At 46.5% G+C, this 27,977-nt stretch overlaps 1 protein-coding gene across 1 annotated transcript; it reads right to left on the reverse strand.

The window, feature by feature from the left end:
• Positions 1–3,539: 3,539 nt before the first annotated feature.
• On the reverse strand, positions 3,540–26,916 carry LOC138429719 (uncharacterized; the record flags this gene model as incomplete). The annotated part of the gene is given in 9 exon segments (XM_069571448.1): positions 3,540–3,695; positions 4,327–4,407; positions 9,548–9,770; positions 11,533–11,756; positions 12,933–13,097; positions 14,824–14,901; positions 25,906–26,136; positions 26,418–26,708; positions 26,710–26,916. Coding segments are annotated over 9 exon segments (1,656 nt in total), but the record flags the coding sequence as incomplete, so codon positions are not given.
• Between the last annotated feature and the right edge of the window lie 1,061 nt (positions 26,917–27,977).

A 27,977-nucleotide genomic window follows, 5' to 3' on the forward strand; every position in this document is an offset into this window, starting at 1 on the left:
AAATCAAGCGATACTGCACAAAATTATCTTTAAGTTAAAAAGAACATAGCAAGGTGGTCAGGAAAGTATGAAAAAAAGATTTCTCATAGAGATTTATCCTCAACTCCATGTACATCTGGGAGCAGACTGTCCACCATCATCAGAGCTTCCCCCAGCATCAGGCCCTCCGCCAGCATCAGATGTGCCCCCCAGCATCAGGCCCGACTCCAGAATCAGACCGTCCCTCAGCATAAGGCCTATCCCAAGTATCAGGCCCTCCTCCAGCATCAGACACCTCCTCAGCATCAGGCCCTAGTCCAGCATCAGGCTCTAGTCCACCATCACATCCTAGTCCAGCATCCGGCCCTCCCCCACCCTCCGACCCTTCCCCAGTACCAGGTCCCCCACCTCCAGTATGAGGTGTGGGAGCCCCACTTGTCTGATGCTCCTGAACACACTCAGGCAGCCCCAGAGCAGCAGGACAATAGCTCTTGCAGGAGGTGCATCTTTAGGAATCACGTGTGGAACAGCAGCAGCTGGGGGTCTGTCCAGGCCAAGGAGAGGCAAAGAGAGGCACTTGTGCAGGAGGCACTGAAGGCTGTGGGCACATTCCCCAGCTCTGCTTCCTCCCCGTGTGGGCTTTGCTCTCCTGCTCCCACGGCGCTGTCCTTGCAGATTCAAGGTCTCCTTGACATCTCAAGCCTAAGTCCTGAGTCTCGTCCCAGTCCATCGTGGCAGAGGGCTGGGAACACCCAAGCTCAAGGGCTGAAAGCATCTCCGGGGGAGAGCCCGGCCCCAGCGGGTGGCAGGGCAGGGGATGAGGGTGGCCGCCCACAGAGGGCCCGCAGCAGCACTGGAAGGAGAGCAGTGATGCCTTGGCTCACACGGGGACCCCGCCTGGCCTGGCACTCAGAGATGTTACCGCCAGCAGCTCTGGGGACGCGGGAAGCCCAGTGAGGGACACCACACCACCCGGGCCGTGTGGGTGGGCACTGCTAACCATGGCCTCGGTTTTCATTCCGGTTCCAACTGTCCCTCCAAGGGCGGACGGGCCCCTCTTCCGAACGGCACAGGTGTTTCCTTTATGTGAGTGACCGCATTCCTGCCTGTCTCTGTGGGCGCTGTTGCTCATCCTGTGTCTTTGTCTTTACAGCCTGTGCTTGCTGCTCTCCCAGTTTACCTTGGGAGCAGCCCGGATTTTCTGCATTTCTAGTTGTCAGCGTCCACTGGGGCTTTCCAGGTGGTGCCAGGGGTAAAGATCCTGCCTGCCAATGCAACAGATAACAAGAGATGTGCGTTCGATCCCTGGGTCGACAAGATGCCCTGGAGGAGGGCATGGCAACCCACTCCAGTATTCTTGCCTGGAGAATCCCATGGACACAGGAGCTAGTGGGCTACAGTCCCCGGGGTCGCAAAGAGTCAGACACGACTGAAGCAGGGGAGCACACACTCAGGTTTTAGTTCAGTTGCTCAGTTGTGTCCGACTCTGCCACTCCGTGGACTGCAGCACTCCAGGCTTTCCTGTCCTTCACTAGCTCCGGGAGTATGCTCCAACTCATGTCCACTGAATCATCATGCCACAGAACCGTCTCATTGCTGCCGCATCCACCAGAGAGGTGGCTGGGGCTCGGGAAAGTGCCTGGGCCCACAGCGTGGGTGTGAACCTGCCCTCACCACTCCCTGACTGCGTGACCGTCACTGTGTCCTCCTCTGTAAATTCGGAGGGGGCAGCACCTGCTTGGTAAGGGGCACACACAGCATCAGTATAGAATCAATGCACCATCCATCTCAGCACTGTATTTATTAATACTAGGGATAGCATTTAATAACCTGCTCCTTTTGCTCTCTTGCCACTTAACTGTGCTCAAGACCACATCTGCTCCACTTACCCCTGCAAATCCACACCCAGCACAAACAAGACTCAACAGGTTTGTGGCTGAAGAGGCAGGAACATACTGTCCTCAAGGAGATGAAGCCAAGTGAGATGAGGGCCTAATGATAACCTTGTGTGATGAGGGGACCCCAGGAGGACCTCCCTGGCTGTGGGGTGGTGCGGGGGGCATGAGAAGAACCCATGATGAGCTCCTGGGGAAGGTGGCAGGAAGGAGGGCAGGCTGTTCATTGTGGGGTGTCCACAGATTGTATTTCACCCCTCACTGATGAGCACTTAGGCCGTTTCCAAACACGTGTCACTGTTAGGAGGAAACAATCATTGCCCAGCTCCTACTCAATCAAATTCGTAGAATATGTTTCTAGCATTGGAGTACAATCATCTGCTGTATTCATTCCATGCTCCATTCATCCACCCATCCAGCCAGGCATCTCTTCATCCATCCACGCACTCACTAATCCATCCCTCCATCCATCCATCCATCCACTCACTAACTCATCTGATCATCTCAGACCCACTGAGAAGACAGACACCTCCTCCTCTCCGGCTCCCAGGAGGACCCCCAGCGTGAGTGACAGGAGCCTCGTAGGGACAATGGGGGAGACACAGAAGGGACATGCCTGCAGGCCCTTCTCCCTCTGAACAGTGAAGCACCCACCTGGTGCTAACGCCTCCTTGCCGGGGTGTTCAGGCCGGCCCTTTTCCTTCCTATGAAACCAGCGGCGGATGGAGGACGTGATGCCCTTCTTCTTCGGGGCTTTCTGCAGCGAGTCCTGCCTGCTGGTGCTATTGCTGGGGTTGTTCTCGGGGCTGTCCTCAGAGCCTGTCGAGCTTTGGGGAGAGAAAACAACCTTTAACAGGCACCCTCGTGCAAACACACACCCCTCCACAAGGGCTACTGAGAGAAACGGGTGTCCAGCAACACCCGCGCCTCAACCTTGCAGCAGACGGTGGGGTCTCCTTCACCAAACACGCTTCACACGAGCAGTGCAGGCTCCCGGGCACAGACAACCGCCCCGGGAAGCTGAGATTCTCTGCCTCGAGCTCTCCCCCGAGGAGGGCTTCACTCCAGGCCAGCTGGTGCAGAGGGCGCCCCGACCCTCCCTCAGGGTCGCTGCTCGGCAGGTGACAACGCTCCAGGGGAAGGCGAGCTCCCCTGCTCTGGGCGGTTGCCCCCGCCTCCTGCAGGGTGACGGGCCCTGGCCGTGGCAGGAGAGCGATGGTCACCGTGCGGGGCTGCTGGTCAGGTGACCACACGTGCCCCCGATCGCGTGCTGCCCTGCTCAGGACGGGAGCCCAGGTGGAGGTCTGAATGAGGACAGTGTCCGTCACAGGAGGGGACAGAGTCTCCTGAGACGAGACCCCTGAGGAAAAGGGAGGGACCCTCAAGAGCGAACCCGAGAGGCACGGGGCCGTCACCGGCAGGAACGTGCCCCAGGCCAGGCAGACCTCTCTCACGAGCAGGAAGAAAGCTCCCACAGGAGTCAATCTCCAGAGAAGGACATTTTCTAAAATCACTGAGGTCACTGCGCTCTTCTTCCCCAGCACCTGAAGTTCACCACTAACCACAGGCACTGAACCCAATGGTATTCCTTTAAAATCATCCTCGCAACTCTTTGAAGACAAGAGGTGCAGGGCTCCTGAAACTGAGGACGCGCACACAGGCCGCTTACTTGTGGGCGTCCCTGATGTCCTCTTGGTTGGCTGTGCGCAGCGACCCCGTGTGCAGGCGGTCCAGCCGAAGGGACTGCGGCGTGGCAGGGGTCGAGGTTTTAGATTTGATAGCAGTCTCATCCTCTCCTACCTCTTCCCGGAAAGCTGGAAGCTGAGGGAGTGAGATAAGTGTAACATTGGCTAACAATAGACTGTTTTGAAAATGGCAATCACACAGGCTTTACGTTATAACCAGAATCTTATCTGAAAATCTATTAGCTATGCTTTCCCACAATTACAAAAAGAAACCCTTGTTCTAGCTTAATGCCACCTTAAAGACTGTCTTGTTCAAGAGAAGCGGGGCTATGGGGCAGCGAGAGCATTTGACTGAGTGCAGAGACCCTGGACGGGAGCCTCCCTGCAGCCTGGTTCTGCCCTCCCTGGAATCCAGCGACCAGACCGCCCTGCCGGGCAGGACAGCAGAGCGACGCCGGCCCCGTGAACCCTGCATGGCATGAACTGCTCTGATGAAAGGACTGTCCTCATCACAGGATGCTGCTCAGAAGCACCACAGCGAGAGTACGAAACCTCTCAGCAAAGCCGTCCAGACCTTTCTGTTTGAAGGAGAAAAAGATACAGCTTGTGCCACCACCCAAGGTCATTTGGAGAGATGATGCAGGTTACTGGATCCCAGGACAACAAGAGAAACAGAAAAGGTACCTACACCTCCACGCGAACACCACGCGCCTGGATCACATTTCTCGGTAACAGACAGACTGGGGGCCACACACTGAAGTACTTACACGCAGTTTGAGGGTCATGCGCTCAGAGTGGTTTCCATAAAGCACCCCCAGGTCTTCACTTCGAGATGATCCTGTATCACCCTAGAGGGTCGGAGGTTCAAAAGGGAGGAGATATATGGGTACCTATGGCTGATTCATGTTGGCGTTTGACAGAAAAGACAATTCTGTAAAGCAATTATCTTTCAATTAACAAATAAACTAATAAAAACCCAAATGAAGGTGATCTCTCCTCGACTCCTAGCTTTTCTGCTGGTCCTGGGTGTGAGGACAGGAAGGACACTGTGGGGAACAGATTAACCCCTCAGGGTCCAGACAGGTCTCACTGATACATCTGGGTGTGTGGTTAAGCCAGGGAAAGTTTTAGGAGACATGCATGGCATGCATTTTTATAAACAATGAGTGCGTTGTTTAACCAACTATCCTGTGCCTTTTCAGTGGGATTCTGTAAAGAATACAGAAAAAGGCACCCCATTCCAGCACTCTTGCCTGGAAAATCCCATGGACGGAGGAGCCTGGTAGGCTGCAGTCCATGGGGTCGCTAAGAGTCGGGCATGACTGAGCGACTTCACTTTCACTTTTCACTTTCATGCATTGGCGAAGGAAATGGCAACCCACTCCAGTGTTCTTGCTTGGAGAATCCCAGGGACGGGGGAGCCTTGTAGGCTGCCATCTGTGGGGTCACACAGAGTTGGACATGACTGAAGGGACACAGCAGCAGCAGCAGCACTAAAGAATACTGGTCCCGTGCAGCCCCACAGGAGCTTGGTAACAACAAAGTGACTTAGTGCAAAACACAGCTGAACTCTGTTAACAGCAGCTGGATAAACTGGGCACCCTCCCCTGTGCTCTAACAAGAACCCTCTGACACCAGAAGGCTACAGAACCTAGAAATTATCCACATGGAACTGAACAGGGATCAATCTCAAATTCAAGTTAAAATAAGCATTTCTAAAAATCAGAAAACAACGAACAGAGGAGGGAAGTGACGCACCTGGGCTGACTATGGACTCAGTGGAGACAAACACCTGCCTCAAGGTCAGGGACCACGCCAGCCCCTTATCCCGGGCCTCCTCCTGAGCAAGGCCTCTGGGTCCGCAGCCTGGCCGCCCTCCCCCAGGATGGGAGCTGCCCCACTGGTGCCCACGTGGCCAGGATGGGCAGCACCGTGTCCACTTAACAGGAGGGCAAAGCAGGCCACAGAGTGGGCGAGCGGCACACCCAGGTTACCAACCCCAGGGGGACGGCGCTGCTCTTCTGAGCCCAGCAGAAGGGCTCCCGGGCACTGAGTGGGCTGAACTGGAGCTCGGCCACCCCAGTCCTGCGGGAAGGCCCAGGAGTGCTCGGTCAGCGGGCTGGGAGCAGGACAGGGACAATGAAGGCCAGCCCGTGGGGCAGTGGACTCCAACTACAGGGGCTCATCCAAGTGACCCGAGCGGAGAGGCAGCGAGCTCCCTCCTGAGGCTCCCTCCATCATGATGCCATGATGGACACGAGAGCGTCTGGAGGAAAGCGGGCTGGACGGCACCACGGTTAAGTGTCCAGGCTCTGATCAGACCAGTCCGCATCGCACTGCTGGGTATGAGAGCCTGGGCAGGGTGACCGGCCTCGCTAAGCCTCAGTGTCCATGTCTCCTGAACAGGGAGAGCAGCAGCCTGGACCTCAGCTGGGGATGAGATGACAGACGCGGAAAGCACGAGCCTGGCACACAAAGTCTCCTGCACACTGCGACCCACCATCATTAAATTGGCTTCCCGCAAATCTAACATCTATGGCTCTCATTCAGTCATTCCTTGTAAGAAAACACTAAGCGGAAATTCCATGGTGGTCCAGAGCTTAAGACTTGGCACGTTCACTGCTGGGACACTGGTCTGATCCCTGGCTGGGGAACTAAGATCCCATAAGCTGTGCAGCATGGCCAAAAAAATAACTAAAGAAAATTTTAAAAATAATAAATAATACTATGTCTATTATAAACAACCATGAGATGATCAGAAGGCAAACAAGTGGGAGAAAGGCAAACTGTTACAATTGTCCCAACGAATGACCTATTTCCAATAGAACCATCAACACAGTTTAAGTGGTGGGTCAGTTTCATTACTTCCATTAAAACGTCTGTTATTCACCAGGACATAACCACATGGTGTTCATTCACGTTAAACCATAAGGACTTTTAATACTTCACAGAGAAAGAAAGGACTGCTAAACTACTGAATAGTTTACCTTTCGACACCGCTTCCTTAAATCATGAGGCTGATAGATGCATGCAAAGAAATGAAGAGAAACCAGATTCACTGCGACTTTGAAGCTAAAATTTCAAGCATCCGAATAGGCAAATACAGGAAAGCAAAAATGAGGGCAAACGTGTAAGTGACATGAAGATTCAGAGAACACGTGACTGGAAACAGATCATTTTTTTGACCACAGAAGTTAAATAAGCTATTCAAGATTTACTAGAGAAACACTAGAAATTATTACTCAGGAAGATACAATTCTATTACATCATCATGATTTCTTAAAGCACAGGATTCCGTACAACAAAGGCCCTTAACACTTGTCTATTCTCAGGCAAACTTCTGTATAAGTTATTTTCCCTTAATAAAAACATCTTATACTTTAAATTAGTAAATTAACTGATAAGGAAGTTACCATAATACCTATTTTAACATGGAACAAATCTAACCACCTCTTGGACATTAATGTAAAATCCTGACATAGAATTTGATTTAAAACTTCTCAAAATAAATTCATTAAAACAGGCTTCCTGTGAAAATAAGAATGAAAGCTAGCATAATAGCAGGTGCCGTCTTTACATTTTATTAACCGTAAAAGACACGTTTCTAGAGTCTAATAGAGACATTAACTGCGCAAAAGCTGATGAGATTTACACTCTTAAATACAAGCAGCAACACAGAAAGGAGATTGTGTCAGCTCAGTTCAGATCAGTCGCTGTGTCATGTCTGACTCTTTGCAACCCCATGAATCGCAGCACTCCAGCCCTCCCCATCCATCACCAACTCCTGGAGTTCACCCAAACACATATCCATTGAGTCGGTGATGTCATCCAGCCATCTCATCTCATCCTCTGTTGTCCTCTTCTCCTCCTGTCCCCAATCCCTCCCAGCATCAGAGTCTTTTTCATTGGGTCAACTCTTCACATGAGGTGGCCAGAGTACTGGAATTTCAGCTTTAGCATCAGTCCTTCCAAGGAACACCCAGGACTGATCTCCTTTAGGGCGGACTGGTTGCATCTCCTTGCAGTCCAAGGGACTCTCAAGAGTCTTCTCCAACACCACAGCTCAAAAGCATCAATTCTTCAGCGCTCACCTTTCTTCAAAGTCCAACTTTCATGTCCATACATGACCACTGGAAAAACCATAGCCTTGGCTAGATGGACCTTTGTTGGCAAAGGAATGTCTCTGCTTTGCAATATGCTGTCTAGGTTGGTCATAATTTTCCTTCCAAGGAATAAGCGTCTTAATTTCATGGCTGCAATTACCATCTGCAGTGATTGTGGAGCCCCCCAAAATAAACTCTGACACTGTTTCCATTGTTTCCCCATCTATTTCCCATGAAGTGATGGGACCAGATGCCATGATCCTCGTTTTCTGAATGGTGAGCTTTAAGCCAACTTTTTCACTCTCCTGTTTCACTTTCATCAAGAGGCTTTTTGCTCCTCTTCGCTTCTGCCAGAAGGGTGGTGTCATCTGCATATCTAAAAGTCCATGAATTCTACACTTAAGAGGATCATTTCTTTATGTAAGCACAATCTCATTTATGAATTATACATGATATGCAGTCTAGGATCCATCTACATTATGCTTGTAACTGCATGCTGCTGCTGCTGCTGCTAAGTTGCTTCAATCGTATCTGACTCTGTGCGACCCTGTGGACTGCAGCCTACCAGGCTTCTCTGTCCATGGGATTTTCAAGCAAGAATACTGGAGTGGGTTGCCATTGCCTTCTCCTGGAACTGCATAGTGATTCACCAATTCAACTTACTGCTATGGGGAAAAACACCATTTAATGAGACATGAAGACAAAGCACAGACCCAACAAGGGCACACACGCTGTGGACCACAGCATGGCCATGACCAGAGCAAGCGGGGGGACGGGGGAGGGGAGATGGATGGGAAACTACAGCCTCGGGGGCGGGGGAGGGGTCTGGATTGATGACAACCAAGCAGACAACAGGATGAGACAGGAAATCTAAACCAATGATGAAAGCAGACAGACCGCCAGAGAACTCCAACAGCAAGGAAAACATACAGAACTGTTCTGTAACAAATATTCAGAAAGAAATCAAGCATGAGACCACAGAGAAATCCTCAAAGAATTTTAAATAGCAACTAATTAGCCAATGATGCAAATTATAAAAACAGTGTGTCAAAAGACCACAAAATGGACTAGTTCCCACTTCACAGGCCACTAAAAGGATTCACAGTTAATTTAATGATAACCTGACTAACAATGCAGCCAACATGAAATGGGTGGTCACAGAAGAATGTGATAATACATGTCCAGTTACAAAGCAGTGTTGTACACGTGATTTCATGGGATAACAATGCACTCACAAAACCCAAGCTAAACACGCAAGAAAGTTGGAACATCTGCTTTGGAGCCGCACACTCTGTCACCAACAGCCCTAGGTCGTCATCCCATTTTTAGACTCAGATAAGTGAGGCAGCCCAACCTCTTCCCTGGGGCCCTGGGGCACCGGACTCTTAACCTGGTTTCACACGCAGAGCTGGCCTGAGCCCGCGGTCGGGTCCATCCGCAAGCAGACCATGGAGATTCCTGGTTTTGTTCCCACCGCATGCCCTGCACCCTGCAGCCAGGCAGCCCCAATGGAACATGTGCTGGACGGCTTCCCACACCATGAGGGCTGCCTATGGTTACTTTCACGAAGCTGTCTGCTCCCTGAGAACAGAAACTTCCCTGAAGCTGCTGTGCCCAGCACAGGCCAGGTCCAACAACACAGAGGCAGGCTCTGGCTGAGTTCATGATGATGGGCTAAGCCTGTGGTCCAAATATCAAGACTAATTCATTGCTGTGCCATTGTGGAATGATTAAAGACTAGGCAGTTTAAAAAAGTGTAGACCTCTGAGTGCATCAAATGTACCCGATTTTCTTCTAAGTAAAAAGAGAAAAAGCAAAAAACAAACAAAATAAAGAAAACCCACTTCCTGGGGGAAGGATGGGCAGGGAGGAGGCAGACACATACCACAGTCATGATGCCCAGCCGGTCTCCCTGCTGCGCCGGGCAGTGCCGCCTCCTTCTGGGCTTGGGCAGGGGCGGGCAGGAGCCGGGAGCTGAGGAACCAGCAAGCAGGTTGAGGGAGCTCACCGACTTACAACGATGGAGGCTGCCTAAGCGCCCCCTGCCCTCCCTGCTCTCAGTGTCCTCGGCCCGCTGCTCCGTGTTCTCCTTCTCTTCTTCCACCAAACTAAAATAGAATAAAACCCGTCACCTGCCCTTGTCAGCAGAGAAACGTGTCTGGACAACAAATTAGGCTGGCATTCTGTGTCATGATTAGAAACTCAAGAAACAGTTGCTCAATTAACATCTCAAGTAAAAGGTTCGACTTTTCCTCTTTTGAATATTCTCAAACTTATAATAACTTAGCATTGAGTCTTACAAACTGGCCCCTGATCATTCACTCTTCATTTCATGTCTTTCCTCTAACATTCTGAAGGGGCCCTGGTGGCGACGCTCTTCCTGTGAGGAGATGCCTGATGCTGACAACCTTTACCTCCCCGCTCTCAGGGCAGAGATACACGTCAGTGCCGCAAGTCTTTTCCACTGGGAATCGGGAACTCGGTACAATCAAAACAGCAATTCACGAACAAGCTGGTGTTTCTAAACACAAGTCTCCAGACCAGATGAAGTGCTGAGTTGATCTTTCTTTTTATTTTTAATGTAAGTTTGAATATGTACAAACGCATCTCTTGAGGAAGTTCTGCACCAGCTTTGTGTCAGTTTCTGGATTCAGGTCAATGTGCTGCATTAACCTAGAATTCACGATTTCTGCTCTTCTCCCCTAATGTGTTGTGGATGATTTTATATAGCAGTTTAAATACATGATGATGCAAATAAAATGATTTTCAAATTAAAATAAAACATTGTTATAGGAAGTAAACTCTCCAGCTTCACTTCCACATATACAACTTGAAAGTTTTTCACTGTTGATGACAAGTTGATGGACAGAATCTACCATTTATATCAAGTCACTTGTCACATAAGGAAAATCACTTTTACATGACAACTTGCTGTAAAAATAAAAATATTAATACATAACCGTTCCACATTTCCTGAGGGGACATGGAAAGACCATGATTCTGATCACGTCTGTGCTCAAACACGGCCCACAAAACCGTCTGTCTCGCCGTCAAATGGGCAGGCGGCACCACCTGCATTTGCTGGTTGTCCCGTTCGCCCCCTGCCTTTCTCCCGGCCCCCCGCACTCGGTGGACAGAAATGGGCACCTCGGCCTGGGCTGACGTGATGAGAACAGTCTGAGAAGGAGCCTCTGCCTGGTCCTGTGCAGGGTCACCGGCCTGCGGCCACTCTGAACATGGACTCGGGACACGGGCATAGCTGTGTGGGTGTGGCACCAGGCAGGCCTCGGGGCCCCCAGCCACCCGGCTGCACCCAGACCCAAGGGCCCCTGCTCACCACGAGACAGGCCTTTGGATTCTATCCCGTTTTGTAAATTGTTATCATTGCCAAGATGGTGTCTAAAGAAAACATCTTAAATATACTGATGAGATGAGAAAAACTCAAACACATGTCCTTGGACCACTGCCTTACAACAAGCCAATCTTCACACTGTTTATTAAGTGAAAACTGAAAATGCACATCTGAGTCAGAATTTGCCAACCCCAAAACCTGAGCTTTTCTCTTCCAGGTGGCCTTTCACCAGAAATTGGTGGGCTCTGAGGACACAGGAGGGTGCTCGGGCCACAGCGGACACCGCCTCGGCACCTCACCCACCTTGGGGCTCAGAGCTGAGGGGGGACACCCCAAAACGCTTTGGACAGAACCCCCTGGCTGACCGAGCTCTATCATCAAGGGCAATCTCAAAACTGAAAATTCTTGAAGCAGACCTGAGGTCAGGTTTCTTACTATGGAACACTCAGACTTCCCTAGGAGAAGGCAGCTCCTCAGAGAAACCGAGTTTCCGGGGAGCTGAGTTTGGGATCACCCACCTGATCTCTTCCTTGATGGCGTCCAGCTGCTCCTGCAGCCTCACACTCTGAGTCTTGGCATCGGCCTGCCTGCTGGGCGACAGCTGAGTGGCCGGGCTGAAGAGGGTGACCCTGTCGCCCTGGCTGTCAGACACGCCCTCATCACTCTGGAACACCTCGGCCATGTCCCCCAGCACGCTGGCTTGCTGCGCACGCTCCCAGTCCTGCTCCTTCGCAGTCTGCACCTGGGCATGAGAGGACCACGTCTCGTTAGCAACATTCAGGGCAGCTCAAGTCTATCAGGAACTGAACCCAATTTTACTTGGAAGCCCTGACTCTGGAGAAATGTGGATAAACCAAAAAATGGAATCAGACTAAACAAATAAGTAAAGACAGCAAAACCCCACCTGGAAAAACTCAACTCGAAACTGAAAACACAACATAGAAAGAAAATACATGGGGATGCTATCCATCCCAAATACCACTAGGTGATTAGAGTCAGAATTTGTCATCTCCTGGACAAAGGGGTACTGAAGACATCCTGCAGCTCTGAGCCACAAGGCTAGTTTACTAGTCATTAAAATAACCCAGGTGGGTGGGTCCTCAATCAGAAAGAGAAAGAACACCTGATGCCCACCACTACAGCCTTCATTCTTTTTTAAATGAAAGGATTCAAAGGACAAACCCTTAACTGAAATTCCAGGATGACTGATCAAGCTTACCTCTTTATGTGTGGCACCTAATTCGAGCGTACGCATAACCACACTCTCAACTCAAATCAAAGGGCCCGAGTCACTGTGTGTTGCTGTGTGTATGTGCGTTAGTACACTCTTAGTGTATACTCACCCTCATACGTGGATACTGTAATAGAATACCGTTAATGTCTCTCACTGATCTTAACGTCAAGAAAATCTTGTTAACAGCTTTAAATTCTAAGCTTGAGCGAACAAAATGTTATCCTAAATAAATTCTATTACCCAGTTTTTCACTGCAAGTTGATATACAGAATATAATACAACTCGAGGCATTCATGCCAACTAATACTTTTTAACTGGGGGCTTTCCAGATGGCTCAGTGGTAAAGAATCCGCCTGCCAAAGCAAGAGGGCAGGATCGATCCCTGGGTCGGGAAGATTCCATGGAGTGGAATATGGCCACCCACTCCAGGATTCATGCCTGGGAAGCCCCATGAACAGAGGAGCGTGGTGGGCTACAGTCCACAGGGTTGCAGAGATTCAGACATGACTGAGCATGTACGCAGGCCATGCTTTTTAACCATATAAAACTCTGACTTCTTACAGAAAAAAAATGTATATACAAGGATTCAAGAAGCTCAAAAGTCAACTAGTTACATAAATAAGTGCATCACCCTCCAAACAAGGCAGCAAGTGTACAAATCCAGGATGGCTGGGGGGCTGGTACCTTCTCATCCAGGGCCTTGTGGTGCTCAAAGAGCAATCTCAGCGCCCTGAGCACCTCCACCTCGCTGGTCATGCTGGCTGGGGACTGTGCCTGCCGCTTGCCCGCCGTCAACTGGAAGGACGGCTGGTACCGGGAAACCAGGAACTCCAGGTGGTCCAGCAGCAGCTGCAGGGCGGGGCCAAAGGAGCACCTTTAACCTCCTGCTCGAATTCAGGCCCGATAACTCCTCTCAACCTCACGCTATAGCCAGAAATATGCTAAGGCACGTCGGAATCCCGCCAGTTCCGTCGAAATTTAGAGTGGACTTCCCCAGGGGCCCAGTAGTTAAGACTCCACACTTCTGCAGGGGTCACAGGTTTCAATCCCTGGTTGGGGAACTAAGATCCCTCACAAAGTGTAGTGTGGACAAAAATCTAAGTTAAGAGCACTCCCTCCTCAAATGTACTAAAATTACATTAAGTCTCATCATAACTTTGAAACAAGGTATGAGAACCGCAAACTGATCCACCCAGGTCTGCTCAGTGGGAAGATGTGAAAAATGACTTGAAAATCAGACAGAGGTTAAGGACAGCAACACGGAGGCTAGCGGTGACCCACACGGGGCAAATGTCAACACGTGAGAATCCCCATTCTGACCCTGGTGTTGTTGATTTCAGCCTTGAGCACTGATATTTCTTCTTCTCGTCTCCGAAGATGCTCCCTAAGTATTTGTATGTTCTTCTCCTAAAAAACAAAGAAATGAGAAACTAAATGCAAACATAATTTAAAAAGACAGTGAGACTGTCAAGACTGGCTCTGTCAAGTCTCTCCAGGCTCCACATAAAGGCTCTCCTAGCCCCTCCAGAGAAGAGGGGGTCCACTGACCCCAAGACCACACAGACCACTATAATTCAGACCGGCCTTCAGCCTCCCCCTCGACCTGGCAGGCACACGGTAGGGGAGAACCCGGAATCCAAGCCTGCCTTCTCAAGGCCCAGGACATCTGAGAAGCTTTCCAAAAGATAAACCTAACAACAAAGTGGATAAAGAGATTCTTAAAGGACACACAGACCAGTGACCTAGAGCCACTGGGGAGAAGGAAGGAAAAAGGGAAGCCACCAGGCTTTGGAGTGTTCCTCTGGGAAAAAGGCAGATGGCACCCCAAGGCCATCTGTTAGCCTGACTCCACGGAAGCCACCCAGACATTCAATCCACTGGTTAAAATGTAAAATTGATGTTATATGTATTTTGCCACAATTTGCGTGCACACGGGGTCGTCCACGTGGTGAACTTGCTCAAGCTGACCACACGTTCTATTTTTCTTTGCAGAAATTAAAAAATCCTGGGCTACGTATCCCCTACTACACACTGAGTGTGCAGGACCAGGAACAGTGCCCAGCACTCGTGAGAGGCATGTAGTAGACATGTGTAGCTATGAGGGTGTATGTCAGACACGGAAGCAGTAGGTACCCGTGATTAAAATACTGGACACACTGCTCTGTGCTTTTGAAGATGGGAGACCTTAATGCGCTTAGCCTTTCTACTTCAAGGACTGACTCTCTAGCTGGATCCTAATGCCCCAGAGACTACTCCAGCCAGTATATGCTTTCTTTGGAAGAGGGAATCGTTAAGGGGCTTAGCATTTCTGCATCAAGGACTGACTCAATAGCTCAGTCCACGTGCCCCAGTGATTCCTCCAGCCAGCGTTTCCCTTCTTGTGGGGTCCCCGCCCACCCTCCACGCAGCACCTGCACAGCGTCTTACAGGGTAAACTCTGGGGTCAACACTGCGGACTAAGGCCAAAACGCCCAGGCTGACAGGGCCCACAGCCCTGCTAATGAAATGAAACACAACCCCGACGCTTTGGCTGGTGAGGGCCAGTCCGACGGGCCCAGCTGCGGGCTGCTCTCACCTCAGGCCCCTCTCCTTCCAGGACTTGGGCGGAGGCCAAGTTCTTCCTTGTCTTGGCCTGTGCCTTGGGGTTGCAGCACTGGAATAACGCCCACAGGTGGGCCCTTCGGCGACCCATCCTCGCGGATGGGGGCAGCCCCCCACTCGGGGGCAACCGTTGTTTAACGGTAGGATACCTCGGCTCCCGAGCTAGCACCACCAATTTCTCACTACGACCACCACTATTCACACTACGACCACCGCTCTCACCCACACCGCTCTCACACACCACTCTCACACACACCGCTCTCACACTAGGACCACTGCTCTCACACTATGACCACCCGCACCGCTGTCTCAAGGAGAAATGGCACCAAGGCTCTGCCTCCAGCACGTCTCCCAGGAGCCCAGAACCGGAACCCGCTCAGTCACAAGGGGCTCCGTGGTAACGGGGGCGCTGGGCTCAGGCCCACCATCAAGGGTGCAGAGAGGGGGGAGGGGCTGCCAGAAAGACGACAGGGGAGTGTAGGGTGCGGGAGAAGGAAGGCTGTGCCCATGGCTCAGGCCCCCTGTGAAACATGACCCTGCAAGATACTGGGTCACAGTTGAACTGACCAGTATAAACTGCTTCAGAAACCACCACCCTTGGGAATGAGCACGTCTTCTAAGCGGGCTTCTCCCCCCTCTAACCCCCCAAACAAGCCTCCAGGGAGGCTACTGAAAGGCACCCCTGAAGTCAAGGCTGTCCCCAGATCCCACCCGGCTGAGGAGGACTCACCACGCTAGCTGCCCCTCACTCTCACCCTGAGCTCGGTCCTCCCTGTCAGACTCCCTCACTCGAGCTCAGCAAGGGCTTGACCAACCTCACTCTAGGCCCTTAAAATGAACCCACAGTGGGTACAGGGGTTCATTCAACCTGCCGTGAACTCACCCTCTAAACTTCCATCCTGGGCTGCCAGACAACTCTGACCCATGGGGGTAGCACGGTGGAGGTTCAAGGGTGTCCCTGCCATGAGCCGCGATAGCCAGCACCTCCCAGACACCACCAGGTGCTGCCCCACCCTCCGCCCCCGAGTCTCCCACCCCTCTCCTGGCCCCACTCCCACCCTCGCGGCTCTCCACTCGCCAGGGCACAGGCCCCACTGCTCCTGGCTCAGCCCGGACCTCCTCTGTCACTTGAGAACCTCAAGTCCCCAGGGTGCTTGGGGTCCTATATCCACCCATCTCAGCGATTACACACTCTGGGAGAGACAGACTGCAGTTTGGGGTCCCGCCCGCAGTTCACCCTGAACACGTTCTGCTTTTGGCTTTATCTAGTGGAGTTCTCTGAGATGTGTTTTTAAAACCTCAACTGTTGCTTTCAAAAAGACCATAAACTCTCTGTGCTCAAGTTTAAGAATTAAATCTTCAGTTTCAACCTTAAAGTGAAACTGGAGGGAAGACTAAAAGCAGTCATTCTTTCAAACTGAAAAAGAAAACCCACATGTGACCATGTCCCAGAACACAGGTCACGTCACCCCTCCCTCCTCAGCCTTCTCCTCCACCACCAGCAGCCTGGCATCGCAAGGCCTGCCCTGGGCCGGCAGGGGCAAGGGAAGAGGGCAGGCCGGCTCCTCTGTCTCCAGGCCATGTGGGCCGCCTGCTCTACCTCCTTCCCAAGTTCATGTGGCACTGAAACAGCCCGGGCAAGCTGGGGGTTCTGATCAGAAACACAACCGTGGGTACCAAGCAAGGACCCCTGGTTCTTGTTTTCCCCGGTATCAAATAACCTTGATCAATACAATTGCTGGGCCTGTTACATGTGGCTTCAGATCACAGAAGACCCCCAGGGAGTTCCCACTTCCAGTGACAGACGCAAACAACTTGTAGGTCAGCCTACCAAGAGCTAGAAAAGTGAAATACAGTTTAAAAGAGGTCCTTAGGCAGCCACAATCTAAGATTTCAAACAAAAGGGAAGCCCAGTGAAGGAGCTGGAGACTGAGAGGGCCGCTCCTTCCCTCGGGGCATCTGAGCAAAGCCCACTCTGCGAAGAAAAGGCAGGGAAAAAGTCAAGCAGAGGGGGCTGGCTAACACAGCTCTGGACGGTTTCCTTGGGCTGGGAGACAAAAATTGGCGGGCAGGCCTGATGAGTCAGTCCGGATGTCAGAAAACGTACCCAATACTCTGCCCAAACCGGCTAAGCGCTGAGTATCAGTCACCTCGTGGTGTTCACGAGACAGTCGGTGGGCTTCAGAACATGCTGAGAAGGGAGGTACCCAAGGCTTCCAGATTGAGATGCTGGAAAGCTCCTCCCTGGGGTTGTGGGAGAAGGTAGGTGAAGGCTGCTGAGACTGAGCTTACAAGGACCCCCCAGCCTCAAGTCCCTCAGGCCCAGAGTGAACAGACAGCTCTGTCCCCACTGGAGGTCTGCATCAGAGGAAACTCTGGAGAAGGCAGCATCACTCAGAACCTCTAGGGTTTTCCAAACATAATGTCCAACAGGCAACCAAAAACGCAAAAGAGGGTGTAACAACAAACAGGACCAAGAGAAAAGGAACTGAACCAGATCCAGAGGCATCAGATGTATATCAGCATATCAGAGTATGCTAGAGGTAACAGATGGAAACGTCACCAATTCGAAAATATACTGGACAAAAGGAAACATTTCTGAGAATCAAAACCGACTCTAGAACTTTACAATAACAGTGACTGAATGTAAGAACTCAGTCTCTGGGCTTAACATCAGATTGGACGTAGCTGAGGAGAGGATCAGTGAACTGAAAGATCAATCGTTTAAAATATATATATATATAAGAGGGAAAAAGTATAAAATATATTGAAGGAGCCTGTCGTTACACTACGTTGTTAAAAACTATCAATGGGGACCCTCATGGTGGAGAAAAGACAGAAAGGGGACTAAGAAATGCCTCCAGGGGTTGAAACTAAAGAGCCTCTTAATGAAAGTGAAAGGGGAGAGTGAAAAAGCTGGCATAAAACTCAACATTCAAAACATGAAGATCATGGCATCCGGCCCCATCACTTCGTGGCAAATAAATGGGGAAAAATGGAAACAGTGACAAACTTTATTTTCTTGGGCTCCAAAATTACTGCAGATGGTGAAATTAAAAGATCCTTGCTCCTTGGAAGGAAAGTTACGACAAACCTAGACAGCATATTAAAAAGCAGAGACATAACTTTGCCAACAAAGATTCATTTAGTCAGAGCTATGGTTTTTCCAGTAGCCATGTATGGATGTGAGAGTTGGCCCATGAAGAAGGCTGAACGCCAAAGAATCAATGCTTCTGAACTGGGGAGTTGGAGAAGACTCTTGAGAGCCCCATGGACTGCTAGGAGATCCAATCAGTCAATCCTAACCCAAATCAGTCCTGAATATTCGTTGGAAAGACTGATGCTGAAGCTCCAATACTTTGGCCACCTGATGCGAAGGACTGACTCACTGGAAAAGAACGATGATGGGGAAGACTGAAGGCAGGAGGAGAAGGGGCCGACAGAGGATGAGCTGGTTGGATGGCATCACCGACTCGATGGACATGAGCTTGAGCAAGCTCCGGGAGTTGGTGATGGTGAGGGAAGCCTGGCATGCTGCAGTCCATGGGGTCGCAAGGGGTCAGACACTGAGCGACTGTACTGACTGACAAGGAGTTGGTTCAAGAATCAGACCAGTGACTCAAAAATGAAAACCATACATTAGTTTCAGCAACTCTGCAGGTGCCTAAAGCAAGAAGAAAGTGTTCCAGCACTCAGGAAAAAAGGTGTGGCTTTGAATAGCACAACAACACTGAGAGCTGACTTTCCCAGAACAAGGAAGTCAGAAGATCATGGACTGGCATCTGTAAAATGCTGAAAAGCAAATAACCCCCAACCTGGAATTCTACACCCAACAAAAACACTCTTCAAACGTGAAAGCAAAATAAAGACTTTTAGGGCAAATGGAAATGACACAACTCATCACCCACACACATGAACTAAAGAAAATATTAAGGCAGTGCTTTGGGAAAAAGAAAAGTAGTCTCTGACGGAAATATAAAAAACAAGTAAAGACCAACAGTGAGGTAACTGTGAGGGTGAATGTTAACTCTACAAAACAATGATGTTAACGCCAAAAATATATCTAACAGTTTAAAGGAGAACAGTGACAAGGAGGAAACAGCCGTGTCAGGGAGGCAGTAAGAGTACTAAGTTAGGCTTGAATGTAAAACACACGCCATGTCTGCGAATGTGAACCCAACAACCTGGCAGAGGAGCCCAGAACTAGAGAAACACCTCATACTTCTCAAAGAAGGCAAGAGCAAAGAGCACAGACTAGGGGGGACAAATAGAAAACACACAGCAACTGGGTGTCTACACACTGAATATCAGCATTATAAACACAGCAAATACTCTCATGAAAAGATAAAGTGGCAAACTGATTCCAGTGAAAACTATACGCTCTTCACAGAGGCCCATGTTAAGATGGAAGGTGTTTTAGACAGGCGAAAGTAAAAGATACCCAGGCCAACCAGGACAGAAAACTGACGTGGCAACATCACTGTCAAATAGCGTCTAAAGAAAGAAGCATCTCTAGCGATAAACGGAGCATCTCATACTGATACAAGTGCAGTCTAGCAAGAAGATGAGGATTCTAAATTTGAGTGTACCTAATAACATCACCTCAAAATATCAATACATAAAAACTGACAGAAATAGAAAAGGAGTAACAGCCGAGTTCATAACCCCAGTGGGAGACATTAAAGGCACATCTCTCGTGGAACCGGGCCCCCTGGTACGTAGTCACCTGCAGCCATGTAGTACCTGAAATGCGGCTGGCTCTACAATGAGATGCGCTGCAAGCCTGAGACACACACTGGATATTAAAGACTTGGCGTGAAAAAAAGAATGTGAACTACGTCATTAGGGTTTATCATGTTGGTTACACACTGAAATGATAACATTTGGGGTGTGTTAAAATAAAATGTATTACAGGTAATTTCACCTTCTTCTGCTTTTACTCAGCGTGGCTACCGGAGTCTGAATTACATGAGTGACAAGCCTGATGTAACTGATACACACGGAACATTGCGTTCCCACGGACACATGTTATTTTCAAGAGCCCAAGGAACATATAACAAAAAGAATATATACTGGGCCATTAGGAAAGCTCGAATTATTTCAAAGGACTGAAACAATGCAGGGTATACCTAGGGATTGCAATCAGCTGATGGTTTATGGGCCCTGAAACTTCACCCCGCACGTGGTGATGATCCTAGGAGGCAGGCACTCTGGGAGGGGTCAGGCCAGGAGGGAATGGGCTCCCATGCTGCGAGGACAGGGAGAAGCAGCAGGCAGTCTAGGAACCAGGAAACAGGCCTCACCAGACGTGGTACCTGCTGGTGATCTTGGGACTCCCCAGCCTCCAGGCCTACAAGAAACAACTTTCTGTTGTTTATCAGCTAGTCTACGGGTTTTGTAACAGTAGCCCAAAAGAGACAAAGACAGGGCTCTTCGATAGTGAAGGACAGGGAAGCCTGGCATGCTGCAGTTCATGGGTCACAAAGAGTCCGACACGACTTGATAAATGACCACCACCACCACCAGTTTATCTGAGTTAAGACTAAAACGGAACTCACGGCTTAAGCTACTTAGCCTGTTTAGCAGAGGCCAAAACGACTTGTATATTTTAAAGTATTTATCCAAAAGTGCCCCTTGGTAGCATTTTACAGCCTGTACCTAATAGTATCAATACTTCGAAAATAAATTTAATAGTTGATACTTCTAAAATATAATATTTCAAAATATTTTCCTGTAAGAGACTTAGAATAATTTCTCTGTAACTCTCCCTCTTTCCCTCTATTACAGGCACTGAACAATTTTGCGGAAAAATCAGTTTGGTGCTAGGAAGTCACAGGCAGGATACTTACCACTTTAAACATTAGTAGCAGGAACAGAAAAAGATTAGTCGTATATACTATATATTTATAGAGAATTATTTGCTGCCATTCATGCTGGAAGAGCAGAACATACCATTTTCCTTATGGTCCTTTCATAAACAATGCTGATTCCTTTTGGTATTGTCCGGTGAAGGGGAAACACTGTTATCAGAAAATGAAGCTAAAATCATAAGTTAGATAGGATGCTATTATTCTATTTTAGTATGTTTCCGAATCAAGATTAGATAAACAACAGATGGGCTGCCTTCTGTGGCTGAAAAGAGAAATCATGGGTTTTTTGTGTTTTCTACACAAATAATTTTTTTAAAAATTCTACAAATGCCTCTACTGTGAACTTGACAGTCTTGGCTAAGCTGCTTCTCTTACCGTAACACATTTCTATTATTGAAACACAGGTTCTAGTATCAAAATTCCTCGGGACATAGATAGTTGGATTAGATGGATGAAAGAGAGAAAAACAAAGGGGGAAACGTTAGGAAAGGAAACATGTTCTTTTGAAAATCAATGTTTAAAAGACAAAATGATGATTCTAATACAGAATATAAAAACAATTCTTTTTAAACCTCAGGAATTATGTACTTGCAACAACAGAATAATGAAATTTTTCTTTCTGCATGGCATTCTAGTAAGAGGCTGAACTTTATTTTCTCATTTAATCTTCACAGCCACCTATGAGGTAGATATTACTGTATTTAACGTATTATTCCCTATATTTACATGAGGAAACAGAGACTCAAAATGTTACAGACGGGACTTTAAATCCCATGTTTTTAATAAATATGTTACATGTGAATGGCTTTCTAGAAATATCTTCAAACTTTGAAATGTTTAACTCTTTCATAAAGTGCTTTGAGCCTCTCAGAAGCCCCTAAACAAATAGAAGGAAATACTTTAAAAGGAAAAAAAACAAAAAAAACAAAACTAAGTACCTGGAAAATTACTGTTTCTTAAATAATACATAAGATGACACATATTCTAGGAATAAACTTCACTGATTTTAAACTGTAAAATATACATTATTCTGAAAGTTCAAGCTATAGTTCATGACCAACTCTTTTCAGACAATAAATATTACTTTCTCAAGAATTATTTAACACACATTTTTAAAAACTGTTCTTGCTAAAAACAGTTGGTGTAAAGCATTTTAAAATCCAACAGTGAATTCCTGTTTTCAGCAAGGACATTCATTTTAAATATTTTAAAATACTTTACACAAGCCCACTTTTCTTCAAATCAGGGACTTAAATACGTGCAACTTACTTGAAACCCAACTGGGTATTTTGAAACAATGTGATCTACTACCGCAAACAATTTTCAAATGTTTGAAAGTTTCATTAATAAGAAATGACACTGATAGAAACCCCACCGATATTCACGTGAACATTTATTCAAATATTATGTTCTCCAAGACACCTGAGGAGGCTACTTCAAGGATAACATCATTGCTTAATACATTTTAAAAGCCTCTCATTAGGAATTATCCTCAAAACTTGACACGCATTCTTTAAGGCATGCTCAGTAACAGAAAATCGCATTCAATTATGTATGGATATTACTTCAAATAGGAATTCAATAGCTCTCGGCTCAGTCTACAAGTCTGTCTAACATTCCTCTCCAGTGAAATCCTGAAGGAAAACTAACACTGTAATTCTAGTGTCTGAGTTTCATTCACATGAGGCACCCAGAGCAGTCACAGTCACAGAGAAATGAAGTAGAACAGTGGTTGCCGAAGGCCAGGAGACAGGGAGGAACGGAGAATCGCAGAGTTCCGGTTTGGAAAGATGAAGTGTCTCTTTCTTTACTTCAAAGATACCATGACAGAAGATTTTTACAGGATGAAATACCGACTCTTTCAACGAGCAGACAGTCCCTATTCATTGTAAAAACTGTTTCAAAGAACAGGAGGAAAAGACCTCACTTGATGAAGCTGTTACATCCTTGACACCAGAAAGGAAAAATACGTGGCAAGAAAAGAAAAACTAGTACTGTCGCAGTCTGTATCTCTCATGAGTATAGGCACAAAAATCTTAAATGGAACATAGGAACTGGAATGTGAGATATGAACTTGGCCTTGCTTGCACCAACAGGATTTCTACAAAGAAGACATATGAGAATTTACACACAATTAGAGCTAGCAGGAGAGTTCAGCAGGGATGCTCAAGATAAGGTCAATATATAAAACTCAGTGGCATTCTTGGAGACCAGCAATAACCAACTAGAAAAGATCTCATTCACAATTGAAACAAACACTGTAAGGTACCTAGGAACAAATTAATGAATACACACATAAAGAAACAAAAAGATACTAAAACTCAGTATCACAAAGATAGAAATTTCCCCTGCATTCAGTTAAAACCTAAAACAATTTCAACAAAATACAACCTGATTCTCATGAAAAAATTATTCCAAAATTCAAACAGAAGAGTGCCAGGAACAGTTAAAATAATTTTGAAGATGCATAAGGTAGAGGAAATGTGAGATTGAAACAAGGTTGTTCAAACAGAGCAGTAAATAAGGGAGCCTAAAAATGGAACTTGTATATTACAGTAATGCACTAGTATTTACATGGGCTATTTGATAAACGGATGCACCATTTATATGAAAAACTAAAATTGGTACTCATAACATAGATAAAAATTAATTTCAAGAGATTAGAGTCGTGAATTAAAGATCAAATAGAAAAAACTGCTGGAAGAAAACAGCAGACCATTTTGATGATTTTTAGAGGCAGGCAGGGATTTCTTAAACACAAAACGCAAAGAAAACACAAAGTGAAAAGACAAGCTAGAGAGCAGGAGAAGATATGTGCAATGCAAGTAACTGAAGAAGAATTAAAACAAGAATAACAACAAAAGGCAAATAACCTGACAGAGCAGAGGACAAAGGCAACAAATAGGCCAATCACAGAAGACAAACCCCAAACAGCCAATAAACATAGGCAAACACCGAGGCACAAGGGAAATAAAAACAAAAATCAAGACAGGCTTGAGATACTGTCTCAAAGGTTGACAAAAACTCTAAAGCCTGAGAACACCAAGATGGGGCGCAATGGGGAATCCCAACTCTATACTGCCAGTGGAAATTAAAAGGACCACTTGAGCTGAAGATGCCTGTATATTAAAATGCCACGACTACACTTTTAGGTATCCAACCCATGAACATTCTTGGTGATGTACAAGGAACATAGGTATCACAACAGTAAAACACTTGGAACTCTATGTCCCTCACTAAAAGAATGAGTAAAGGCATTAAAGTGCATTTGTCCATTAAATCTCTCTACTGCAGTTACAATGAACAAGTTGGTGGTACACACACTGTCATGTATATTCTCAGTAACTTCAACATGGCATTTGCTAAAGTTTCGTACTGAATGGTTTAAAAAACAGTTTATGTACGCACGTGTGTGTGTAAATACCAGCAACAGCAGCAACAATAAATGAAAAAATGAGTAACAGGACAAACAGTCGAGCACTTCTTATACAGAAGGCACTCTTCTAACTGCATGCAGAGGAGACAGAGTCTACTACTATTTCTATCTAACACGATTTCTCTTTTATTACTATGAGATTCCATTACTCATTCTATAGATGAGCAATTGAAGTGGAAAGAGGTGAAGCTGATCAAAAACTATAAAACTAGTAAATAATAAGAGTGAGATATGAAGCCAGGATTCCTGACCCAGACTTTATACCTTAATAACTCCGTTAGTTATTATACCATTTTCTATTCTTTCTAGGATGTTGGAAATCCAACATTATTTCTGTAAGTTGTGGAAATTAAAACCATTTATAGCAGCTATGACTGTAAACAAATGAATACACACACAGATTTTTATATAGCTCAAACTGGTTCTAAAGATGCTAAAGATTCTTAGAAAAGTCGTAGCATCACAACTACTCCAATTTACTGATTTACATGTTTGAGGTCTGGTATTTTTCAGGTCATTCTTTCAGAGCCAAACATTATTTCTTTTATAGTCCTAAGATAATATATATTGGGAATCCTAGAAACCTTACATGGAGAAGCACATGATGCAATTCAATCCTCTCTTTCTCTCTCATTAGAGGCAAAATTTGATTACTTAGCTTCAGGCCTGAAAACTCATATTCAGAGTTTTTAATAAGCAATTCTATCAAGAAATGTACTAAAATTTCAATTATTCATTTTTTCTGGTCCCTTAATTACAGGTTTTTTAAAAGCCAGCAGCGAATATTTGTAATATTATAATATTATATTATATATAATATAAATGATGATGATATAATAATTAAAATGTAATTTTGTGTAGAATTATTTATACCACAAAATGAAAAAGGAGCTGGCATTTTCAGTATGAAGTATTTACAAGAATTGACTATGTGCTAATCACACACTCCTGTTTCCAGGAAAACTGGAACGTTTCTCAAAAATGTCTTTTCTTCTCAATCTACACATTCCCATTCTCAGTGCCATCATCTACTAACCTATAAAACATGCTTTGAAAAACATGTTCTTGCGTTTAAAGAGTTCACTAGGGGAACTCTACTAGGGGAAAGAGACAAGTAAACAGAAGTTATCTATAATGCATAAGTACTTTAATAAAGTAAGCAAGCCACTTAACATTTCTAAGCCTCAAATGAGACAGATGTTTAAGAACTCTAAATTACAGAGGGAACTGGAATAAATCATCTCTCAGGTCCTCTCTAGATCTAAAATTCTATGATTATCTGATCTCTTTAAATTAAAAGGTAAATCACAAAATATTCAGTATGCAAAAAAGAAAAACTAAGACCAACTAAAAGATGAAATTGTTTGTACAAATGCATTCGAATGTTTTCCAAAACTGTTAAAACTCCTGTTCTAAGTATCAGTAAAATTTCCACAGACACTGTCTTTTAATCAACATCTTCCCCTCAAACCTGCAGACTTCTAAGTAATCAACAAGCAACTATTTTGTGATATCAGAAGTAAACTGCTTAAAAGCCCATGGCTTGGACTCAAGAAAGTGATCTTTTGAAAGGAAGATGTTAACAGAAACGAGTGTATCACATTCTTACCACAATAAATTTGTTCATTAACTTCACTTTAAAATTTTAAAGTTCAGGTTTTTCATGAAGAGTTAAAAAAAAAAAAAACAAGCTAAGATGAGCTCTGTTCACTGTTAAATATTTTGAAATTTAGAACAAGGTTTCCCTAACCTGATATGGACATGGAATGTGATCTTCTCTGCAGCATTCTTGTATCCACGTTGTTTCCCAGATGCCATGGTAAGTTTGCTCATAAAAGTAGCATCCAATTACAACCCTGAGTGGTTCAAGATACAGAGTGCTGAAAACACTAATCCGGATCAGAAACTTCACCAGTTTATCCTGGTTTTCCTTTTCTAATGGAATCTCAACTCGCACTCTATTCAGGGATATAATGCCGGAGGCAACGGCACCCCACTCCAGTACTCTTGCCTGGAAAATCCCATGGATGGAGGAGTCTGGTGGGCTGCAGTCCTCGGGATCGTGAAGAGTCTGACACGACTGAGCAACTTCACTTTCATTTTTCACTTTTACTTGTCACTTTCATGCATTGGAGAAGGAAATGGCCACCCACTCCAGTGTTCTTGCCTGGAGAATCCCAGGGACAGGGGAGCCTGGTGGGCTGGTGTTTATGGGGTCGCACAGAGTTGGAGACGACTGAAGCGACTTAGCAGCAGCAGCAGCAAAAGGAGTGAAACCCCAACTACCACACACAGGCAGAGGGGTGCAAGAACAAAATACCTCAGGGCATCAACATCGCAGAGGCCAACAAAACACACGCCACTGATACCGTCACCTTCAATTTTATTCATCGCTGAGAGGATGACGGTCAGCGTTCCAGGGATGCCCCACGCACTGGCATGAAAGAGCAAGGCTTTCTTCTCGATAGCTTCACTACACCACTTTGGCACAGCTGCCAAGAACCACGTGATGGTAAGAATCACCCACCAAATGCTGGCAGCCATAGTGAAAAAAATAGAGTATCATAAAAAGCATGATACAGGCTTTGTTATGAGATCCTTGAGTCACTGTGGAAGCCTTATACTGTGCAGGGCTGGATGCACTGGAAGCGACACGGTCCTCAAGCAAAAACCCAATAAAGAAAATTAATGACACCATCATGTAGCAGACGGCATACATTATAATGGGGCTTTCAGGATAATGGAAACTTATCACATCAATCAAAAATCAATAGATGTGTATATTCCATTATTTTAACTATTATTTGCCTGATTTTGTAACTGCCATTTGTCTGGGGTTCATCTTTGGTTTCTCATTGTTGGGTATTTGTTTTAATCTCACTTAATGCCATAACAAACCACTTGTGGAATCTTTGTTTCTGACCAGAGATCAAGTCCTGAACCTCTGGAGTAGGAGCACTGACTCCGAGACCCTAGACTACCAGAGAATAGCCGTAGGGAGTATCAAATAGTGAGAATCACACACAGGAAACGACTTGAACACAAGATCCAGCATCGCCCAACCACCAGCAGCACCCTGTGCAGGACGCCTCAGCTAAACAACAAACAAAACACAAGTACAAACTCAATCATCAGCAGATAGGATTACCACCTCACTCAGCCTTACCCAGGAGAGGAAACACAAACAAACAGAAACTCAGCACAAATCTCACTCTACACAAAGCTTACACAACCACTGGACCAGCCTTAGGAGGGCAGAAACCAAAAGAAAGAATTCAACCTTCTTCAATGAAAGAATTCAACTTCGCTTGAAGCCTGGGAAAAGGAGACTTCAAACACAACAAGTTCAGAAAAAATTATGAAAAGGCAGAGAAATACTACACAGATGAAGGAGCAAACCAGAAACACAGAATTCCAAATAAATGAAGAGGAAATAGACAAACTACCTGAAAAACAGTTCAGAATAAGGATAGTAAAGAGAATCAAAAACCTTGAAAACAAAACGGAGAAAATGCAAGAATCAATTAACAAAACCTAGAAGAATTAAAAGAAAGAAAATAACCGAGGATAGTCTCGGAGACCTCTGGGACAACAGCAAAGGCACCAACATTCAAATTAGAGGGGCCCCAGAAGAATGAGAAAAAAAGAAAGGGTATGAGAAAAATTTTGAGAGATTATAGTTCAAAACTTCCCCAACGTGGAAAAGGAAACAGTCAATCAAGTCCAAGAGGCTCACAGAGTCCCATACAGGATCCACGCAAGGAGAAACACGCCAAGACACACACTAATCGAAGTAACAAAGACTAAACACAAAGAAAGAAT

The sequence above is a fragment of the Ovis canadensis genome, chromosome 24 (assembly GCF_042477335.2).
Source record: "Ovis canadensis isolate MfBH-ARS-UI-01 breed Bighorn chromosome 24, ARS-UI_OviCan_v2, whole genome shotgun sequence".
In the NCBI taxonomy this organism is placed as follows: Eukaryota; Metazoa; Chordata; class Mammalia; order Artiodactyla; family Bovidae; genus Ovis; species Ovis canadensis.